General features: G+C 37.4%; 1 protein-coding gene across 1 annotated transcript; it reads left to right on the plus strand.

Annotated features, from left to right (window-relative positions):
* The first annotated feature begins 2,954 nt into the window (after positions 1-2,954).
* On the plus strand, positions 2,955-9,510 carry LOC148079446 (uncharacterized). Its single transcript, XM_087792287.1, has 5 exons — positions 2,955-3,024; positions 6,519-6,805; positions 8,146-8,337; positions 8,536-8,646; positions 8,743-9,510. Exons 1-5 carry the CDS (start codon positions 2,955-2,957, stop codon positions 8,779-8,781), a joined length of 699 nt encoding a protein of 232 aa, XP_087648413.1. The 3' UTR covers positions 8,782-9,510.
* The last annotated feature ends 216 nt before the right edge of the window (positions 9,511-9,726 follow it).

The following is a 9,726-nucleotide window of genomic DNA, read 5'->3' on the forward strand; positions in this document are numbered from 1 at the left end:
GAGCATTGAGTTGTGTTTACTAACAAGTGAGCGTCGAGTTGTGTGTACTTACAATTAAGTGTCGAGTTGTGTTTACTAACAAGTGAGCGTTGAGTTGTGTTTACTAACAAGTGAGCGTCGAGTTGTGTGTACTAACAAGTGAGCGTCGAGTTGTGTGTACTTACAAGCCTGGTCGAGTTGTTTGTACTAACAAGTGTGCGTCGAGTTATGTCTACTTACAATTAAGTGTTGAGTTGTGTGTACTAACAAGTGAGCGTCGAGTTGTGTGTACTTACAAGTGAGCGTCGAGTTGTGTGTACTTACAAGTGAGCATCGAGTTGTGTACTTGCAAGTGAGCGTCGAGTTGTGTTTCCTTACAAGTGAGCGTCGAGTTGTGTGTACTTACAAGTGTGTGTCGCAATAAGACAAACCTCATGACTGCTGAATAATGAGCCTCTTGTTCTCTTGGTTCTCCACTCAAGGGTTAATTCGATCCTCTCTCGTCCACAGAGACGATCTTGAGTTGATCTCACGCCTCACACCTGTCAGCTTCCTTCTGGTGAGAGATGGAATCGTACCGACACCTGTGACCTCGCAGTTCAACCCTGGTGTTGGTGGAGGAGTCAGACTTGGTTAGTGGAAGCAGAAGATTCTTCTTGATCTACTGTCTGTAGGAACGTGTCGCTCACACGACTCTACAGTATTGAAGTATCTCTCTCACAGTTTCAAAATAAAAGCTGAAATATCTCCAACCTGTTCAACACAACATTTGTAAAAACAGTTTCAGTATTTAGGATTAATAATCAACACTTTTATTGACTTAAAACAAAGTTGTGTGACGTTTAAAAGGTTTTATTTGGACAATAAAAAATGTAATGTGGGCCACAAATGGCCCCCAGGCCGCCGCGCTCTGGACATGCCTAATTTAGTAAATCTATAAACAGATGATAAACGAGCTTGTGTGTGTTCACCGTAATAATAAGTGAGTTGGATTTAGTGTGAATTAGTTTCAATGTTTTTTAGTCATTCTAATATATCTGCCATCAGAGCCCCCATGATGCACTGCAGTTGAATCAAATTATTTTGCAATGTTAAACTTTTATCAAACTATTTCTCAACAATTTTCTACTTTAATCAAACAATTTCCAACTATAATTAAATATTTTCAACTGTAATCAAATCATTTTCAACTATAATCAAACTATTTTAAACTGAAATCAAACAATTTTAAACTATTATTAAAAATGTTCAACTATAATCAAACAATTTTCAACTGTAATCACAAAATTTTAAACTATAATCAAACAATTTTCAACCGAAATCAAACAATTTTAAACTATAATCAAACTATTTTCAACTATAATCAAACAATTTTCAACTGAGATCAAACAATTTTCAACCAAAATCAAACAATTTTCAACTGTAATCAAACTATTTTCAACAATAATCAAACAATTTTCAACAATAATCAAACTATTTTCAACTGAAATCAAACGATTTTTAACTGAAATCAAACAATTTTCAACTGAAATCAAACAATTTTAAACCATAACTAAGCAATTCCAACTGAGATCAAACAATTTTCAACCGAAATCAAACAATTTTCAACCGAAATCAAACAATTTTCAACTGAAATCAAACAATTTTCAACTGAAATCAAACTATTTTAAACCATAATCAAGCAATTCCAACTGAGATCAAACAATTTTCAACCGAAATCAAACAATTTTCAACCAAAATCAAACAATTTTCAACTATAATCAAACTATTTTCAACAATAATCAAACTATTTTCAACTATAATCAAACAATTTTCTACTGAAATTTGGATTTCTGATGAATCTAGTTCAAATTAAATCCCACAATCCTCCTCTTCTCCTTTCCCGCATCCAGTCTGAGTCACTTCCCATCGCACCTTATCTCTCCGTCACCCATTTCCTCCATTTGAGTCATTATCACACTTTATTTCATACATTCTCACCATCAGGTAATCACAACACTTGGGCACTTGTTTAGTTCCATCCTAAAGATAATATTTGTGGTTCATTTTTGTGTGATTCATTTGAAGTGTAAGTGCGATGCTGTGCGAGAAACACAGGCGAGTGATGTATGGAGATGTGAGCTGTAGGTGAGGCTGCTGTTTGTCCGTGAAAAAGGTCCTTAATTGTTTCCTTGGAGACGACGAGATGATGCCCCTGAGTTCAGGCTCTGAGAGAGCGAGGGAGAAAAATCACTCCCCCGTGATTGGTCTCTTTCCTCTAATTCCACTTCTTTTATTACCTTTTTGAAATTCATGTTAACAGCATGAAAGCATCGCTCCGACCCTGCCGTTAAAAACATGTTAGAGAGGATCACGGCTAAAAACACATTTTCATTTCCTGCACCGAGAGTTTCCACCGGATCTTGGACCGGGATCACATTCATAGAAAATCCCATGAAACATTAAATAAATTGTTTTTTTAAAGCTGTTTAGATATGACCATGTTTTTTTGTACAGAAACAGCCGAGATTATACGTTTTTAAATCATCGTATTATTCATCATAACGTTGAGATAAAAGTATGATTTCCATGTTTTTATCTGAACCGAAGCATGTTTTCCAAGCGAGGCATGGAGAGCAAACCTCTTCCTCTTGTCATCGCCGGACCTAATTTGAAATGATGACACATCCTGCACTGATGTTTGACCCCTCCTCGCCTCCTGTAAACGCTCCGCTCTCCCCCGACCATCTTCATCGTGTCCATGACAACCGCTGAGTATTGATTTAGCCATTTGAACACTTTGCACATCTTGTTATCCCTTATTATCCCGGAGAGGCGTATATCACTGCAGTCGCCGGGCTGCACTTTCACTTCGGAGACTCGCCGGCTCTATTAAGAGGCGTCCTCGGCCGATTCTGGCCCCCGAGAAACACTTTAATAGTGCCATTAGTGCAGGGGTGGGGGGTGGGGGGGGGCAGTGGTTAGTGTCGGTGCAGATGGACGCAGCAACGGGGAGGAAGTCGTCTTCGAACCAGACGTCTTCGGGTCACCGGCTTGTGGCCGCAGGTGAGAGTAGGAACGTAGATCGAGTTCTGAAGCTCTGTTTTCTCCATCACTCAAGAACAAAACCCACCGCCTGATACTTGAGCCGTTCAACTTGTGGTAGCGTCATCACTTTTCTAACTCAGCAAAAATGGTCTTAGACTTATAGAATCTTATGATTTACAGTAAGAAATTAAGCGTTAATAAAACATACTGTATGATGACGGAGGGCCAGTTGAAATCTTATCCGGAGCCTCAAATAATAAAGTGAGGAAAAAAACATCTGATATAAAGCCAAAATAAAACCAATAGTTTGATAAATGAGCCACAATAATGGCTGCAAAATGTGTAAATTATTAGTATGAGAAGAGAGGGAAAATAAATTGATGGTTTAATCATTGTTTAAGTCGTTAATGTCCCTTTAAAAACATGAAAATACACGTTTAAATAAGACATGAACCTATATGTTATTAAAGCTCTGAAATTAAGGAGCCATTTTTTAACCATTATTTATTCATATGTTTAATTAATTTGTTAATATCTCAGGGGTAAAAAAAATGTATCTATGTTACGAGGCTTTAGAATAAAAATATATATTTACAAAAATGTAGAATAATCAAGGTAAAATGTGTGTCGGTATTAAGAAAAAACAATGTAAACAATGAATCACTAAACTAAGGAGAGGAAGACGATAACAATGCAGTGCAGATAATTTATGAAAAAGTGGTCATTTTAATACAAAATAGTCAATAAAAGAAACACTTCGGTAAAACATACGAGAGGAAGGCGCAAGTCCAAAGAATCCTAACAAAGTGAATTCAGCACAGTTTTTAACTCACTCCAAGAAACACAATAGAGGAATTCCAGACGGGGTGGCTGCCAGACTTTATCGAGGGTAAAACACAAAAGAGAACAAAGTCGATGAAATGCTGTGAGTAACTACGGGAATCGATGAAATAACTGCCAGGAGTCAGAGTTGGTTAATATGAGGTGGAACTGAGCAACGAGCTGACGCTGGTCCACAGAAAGTCCAGCGTACAAGTAGGAACGAAGATTACTGGCCAAAACAGAAGGCAGAGTACAGGTCAGGAAGTAACAAAATAAACACTATATTTGTTTACTTACACATTAAAAACACTTGGAAGATTATTTTACAAGAAAACTGTTCGCCTTAAACATAAAACACATCTAGATGCACCTTTACCTTTAGGTTCCAACTCCTCTCACATCTATTCAGTCGTCCTCGGGCATTCAACCATCAACCCAGTACAGTCTGGCCCCTGACAACTCCCATCCACAGGTTGAACGACCAAGATGAACGGAGGTCGACGCGCTGCTGGCTCTCCTCCATCTTCTCCGGTCAAGCGTTTGCACTCACCGTCACTCTGTCACTCCACGTCTCTCCGGGGTCGTGACCCCTGAAAGCTCCATTAATCACAGGTAAGGCGCCACACAGAGGGCGACAGCGAGGGCCAGTATTGAAAGGCAACCGGGGTCACTCCAGCTGGGCAAACTCTCGCAGACATAAAGGTTCTCAGTGAAGTCGACCAAAGATGTATCTAGTAAATTAATATAAGGGGTCTCAACCTTCACCCATGGGGGTCATGTGTGGCCCATCAGATGATTTTCTGTGGTCAATGGTTGTTGATCTCTTGCCCGAAGTTCTTTTTATGAAAGTAGACATCAAGTTATGAATCAAAATGTACCAATAAATGTTGACCAATTATGTAACTTTAACTTTTGTCGCCTTACAGTTCATAGCTGAAAACCTTGAAAGATTTGAAAATGTCCCCCTCGGAACATTCTTCGTCTCTTTACTTTAGAGTGGGTGTGTTTTAGTTCAGGCGATACAACATCGCCCACTAGTGGACAACAGTATTCATGGCTGAAGAGCATGAAGCTAGAACGACTAGAATGAACAGATGCATTACGTCTTTATCAATATAAATTCAGTAAGAAGGAGTCGATGATAAACACGAGACTGTGTTTAACAAGATTTTTATAAAAGTAAATGATTCATTTTTCATGAGTTTCTTTTTCCTTCCGGGTAAATTTGGTTGTCAAAATTAATAATAATAAATTCACTGAAGGTTCATGTTTATTGTTCTTCCTTGAATTGTTTTGTTGCATGAGGATATTTCATCCCCCATAACATTTTTTTTTATGTACTGTATATACATTTTTATTTAAACAGTTTTATAACAAAATAATTTAATAACCTGAATCTGAAATATCAGGGTACAAAGACACAGGACATCAACAAAAACAACAAAAAAACCAACAAAGTAGAAATAAAATAATAATAATAATAAACTAATAATAATAATAATAATAATAATAAAATACAGTAAAAATAAAAAGACAGCAGCGAGACAAACTGTTCATAGAATGCACATGTAGTCCAAAGTGATTTTTTTAAAATGTTTATTTGTCTCTTTTGATGAACCTAAGGAAAGGAAATTTAACAAACGATTGGAGAAAATATATGATGTCGCTTAAATCTTTAATCTACATTTAAATCGCACTTTAGGTTTTAAATATAAATCAAAGACAACACAAATAATTAATTTTAAAAATGTGTACATATTATGAAGGGGGGCATTTTTTCATCCTTTCATTTGTAACGATAAGTTTAAGTAAGTAAGTAAGTAATATTTATTTATATAGCGCTTTTCGAGACCAGGATTAGAAGAGAGAATGTGTTTTTTTTAAGACAGCACAAAGTACATTTTTAACTATTTGAATTTTCCGAATAGCTCCGAGATAAGCCGAGCAAGAGTCAAAGCCAAAGTGGAGCTGGTGGAGTGAGTCAGTCTACTTCCCGATCACCTGGAATTTCAAATATGGAATGTGACATTAGTTTATAAAAAAGTGTTTGTAAATAGAGACATCCACGGAAAAATAAATATGAACAAAAAATTGGAAATATGTTTAAACGTTTATCAATACTCACCATTAAATGGCTTTTGGTAAATAAATATACACATGAACGTTAATATAAATAAGGAAATACGTGTATCAATCTTATATTACGTATTACCTACAACTCTTTTCCCATATAGTCTTTTTGCTTATCTTGTTTTCCCTCACAGTGGATTCCCTCGTTCTTTTCGTCGTACTATACTGTAAGCATGAATACCAGTACTGCCACAATTAAGAAACAATTTCTTATCACCTTATTCTGGTACATTCCATATTCTAATACATCTAAAATGTGTTTTTAAATCCCTGCAGACTTAAGAAACATAGCGCTCGCCTATTTTTAAAAGAGCGTAGCGCCATCTCGTGGACTGAAGACAGAATCACACACAATAAATGAAGTGAACTATTCGGAATAAAGGGAACAAAAATGCATGATCTAACCTCTGAATATGTCAAAACACAGCAACAATTCAAACTGATTCTATATTCAAGGTGGTTCAAAGTGGTCTCACTCGGACCCTCCCTCCTTCAACGACTCTCCTCCCTCACTCTTCTCTGAAGTTCATCACCACTTTTCTTTTCATTTGTGATGACAGCGAGAGGTGTGACGAGACACCGAGAGCTGCCGTTGTTGGTTCTGATCCTGGGACTGCTGTGGCAGGTCCCGGGCGTCCGTCCTTCTGCCCACGAGCAAGGCCTCGTCCCCGTGTCCCAGCAGAAGGTCCTGTCTCAGGGCCTGACTCACCTGCTGCATGGGGTGCAGGAGGTCAGCAGACGCCTGGAGCAGCAGGAGGGAGACCTGGAGGCCGAGGTGCAGAAGGGGAACAGGAGCCTGGGAAGACTCCAGAAGAGAAACCAGTACGAAGGACGGATTTCCCGGCGGGTGAGTATATATTGACATGTGTCTGGTTGTTCATTTTTTAAAATTTACTTCACACTTGTTTAAACACGTTCTAGTATATCTTGCATTTCCTGTTTCAAGCTATAAAACTTGCTCATGATTCACTGTAAACATTTGGTAGTTTATTTGGTTAACCTTTGATGAAGTTACAACCATCTTGAACAGTGAATGACGGCGTCTCAACTTTAAAGATTGTGCAAAAGAGAAACGTTTGATTGTTTGAGTTTGTAGAGTATGTCATGAGACGCCTTCCTCCCGCACTATGAACACACATGTTTCTAACATGTTTCTAACAGGGTTTGATGAAGAAAACTTCTAAACCATCTAAAGCAATGGAGGGAAACGATGAAGTGAGAAAAATGGAAAGACAGAAACAGAAACAGAGAAGTTTACCTTAGTTTACTGCAAAAAGTCTGTTGATATTGTAGCTAAAAATATTTTTTAAGAGCCTATTTAATAATCACTGTATCCAGATCCATAAAAGAATAAATGTTTAAATAAAAATCAAGATTTCTTGAAAAAAAATCACAACTCAATTAAATACATTTTGTCAAATACTTTCAGCCTCCAAAGAAACACTATAACTACTTGAACTCACTATGAGATTAAATTAGTAATAAATAAATAAGTAAAAAACAGGGATTTAATCGAAAATGTCTTTTTATTCAGCATTTCTCACATTTTCTGATGTTTTTTTAAAACTGATTATATTTTATTTTGTATTATTTTGATATCGAGTTTTATTCATTAAAAGTTTCTTTTTTTTTTTACTAATTTTCATGTTGGCTTTGTCTGATTTTCTACTATTATATTAAAATATGTGACATAAATAATCGTATACCTAATGTTTAATTATTCCTTTATGGTCACCTATGTATCATCAAATTTAATGAGTATCTTACCAAAATGTATTGTGAAAAAAATGGATAATAATAATTAATATTGTGTACGTTTTTAGAAACGTTGCCTTTACCAAAGAAGTCAATCATTTTTTTGATGCCTATTAATACTGACCCAACATTGATAAGTTGTTTTAACATGCATACTACAAGTCCCACAATTCATAGCAACAGTGGCCGCTCACATTTTATTGGATGTTGTAAAGGGAAATGAGTTGATCACTTTTGATGTGTCGATGATGCTTCGTGAAACATTGTCCTTGTATTGAGAGCCCAGTAGATGTCTGCTCTATAATCTATTTCTTTGAACACAACACATTATTGTTGAGGGCGCCACTTAGTGAGCTTTCATGAAGCTTCATCGACCCATCACTGCAACAGAACCCGATCGAGACAAATCTGCTGTGACACTGTCAATTACAGGTGAGGAAGGACTTGCGAGTAATGAGTGCAAAGCAGGAGAAACTATTTAGGGAAGTCCAAGATTTGCAGAAGATCTTTGCAGACCAAGACCAGGAGCAGGAGGTCATGGAGCAGCGACTGACCCTGGTCCTCCGGCGACTGAATGCTGTGGCAGAGTTGAGGCCAGGAGATCTAGATCTCAGCTCCATGAAGGTAGAACTGAGGGGGACCGAGGACGGCCGTGTCAATTAGGACCCTAACCCTAGCCCTAGCCCTAGCCATAAGACTAGCCCTAGCCCTAACTCTAACCCTAGCCATAAGACTAACTCTAACCCTAACCTAGCCATAAGACTAGCCCTAGCCCTATCCCTAGGTGTTTGATCACCTTCATCTGGTGTGTTTTCTTCACAGCTTCTCATGGGCAAACAGACGCGTCGACTCGCTCACCTGAGGTTCAAGGTTTCAGCCCAGACGAGAGTGATCGACCGACGCGGGACGAAAATTCAACACCTGGAGAAAAAGGTGTTTGATCGTTCTACAAATGTTCCTGCACAAAGAGAAGAGAATAACTCAAGTGCAGGAACACAGACCACATCCTCGTATGTTTAATGTCTCCAGAGGTTCCTGCGCCAGAGCGACGGGGGTCCGACTGAGTGAACCCAGGAACTCAGCTGCGACAATAAACTCTTCAACCTCCTCCCCGGCAAAGCTGAGAACACAAGGTCGTCCTCCTCAGATATTCCGAGTGACTCTTGGATCATGCCTGAATAAAACTCCCTGAACACAAACACAACAAAGACAACAGATCATGATGGATGTTTGAAGTGTGAGTGTCGAGATAGTTGTTCTTCTGATGGTGATGCTCACACTTAATCAACTGACCTTTAACACCAAAGGTCATTTAATGTTGGGATTCAATAAGCACAGTGAAAAGAAAATCACTTTAAAAATAGATGTTTTACAACATATTTTTATCAGCAAAATACAAAATTAAACTGGATTTCTAGTTTTTATTAATACGTCATGTTATTACAATATGTTTTAAAAGACACAGCAGCACCCTCTAATGGTTAAAGATAGAAATACACACGATAATACTTTCTAATGTATTAAGGTAAGGCAAGGTAATTAGTCTCATAATTCCTATTATATATATTTTTGTTAGTCACTAGTTGAGCTGCATATTTTTTTCAAATTATTAAACGATGCGCTTGTTAGAATTAGTCATTAAATGGTATCAAATGAATAATTGTGAAAAAGTGTTTTGAAAAGTTTGGAACTGTTTGTAAACAAACCCACAAAACAAAATGTACAAACTCAGTACTAGTTCCGAGAATTAATCTTTTTTTTTTGCTTGACATCCTTTGATCAATAAAACATCTTTCATCTGCAGCGACCTCTGCAGGCCAAGAGTGCACTATTGAGATGAATGTTATTTAGGATAAAAATGAAAACTCATATTTCCAGTGATGAACTTTGACATTAAAGACAGTTACATGACATTCTTAGACAAAAATATGTTTTAAACATGAACATTGTTCACATCAGAATTGCATTCAACAATTTCCACATATCTGTCGGTGTATCTGTACAACAATCTCT

Source organism: Callionymus lyra, chromosome 5 (genome assembly GCF_982586985.1).
Source record: "Callionymus lyra chromosome 5, fCalLyr1.hap1.1, whole genome shotgun sequence".
Taxonomy (NCBI): domain Eukaryota; kingdom Metazoa; phylum Chordata; class Actinopteri; order Syngnathiformes; family Callionymidae; genus Callionymus; species Callionymus lyra.

Excerpts from the sequence above, each read along its gene's own strand:
- LOC148079446 (XM_087792287.1), top strand. The coding sequence starts at position 2,955 with ATGGACGCAGCAACGGGGAGGAAGTCGTCTTCGAACCAGACGTCTTCG. Across the intron at positions 6,806-8,145 it reads AAGGACGGATTTCCCGGCGG|GTGAGGAAGGACTTGCGAGT; the intron begins GTGAGTATATAT and ends TGTCAATTACAG. Across the intron at positions 8,647-8,742 it reads TTCAACACCTGGAGAAAAAG|AGGTTCCTGCGCCAGAGCGA; the intron begins GTGTTTGATCGT and ends TAATGTCTCCAG.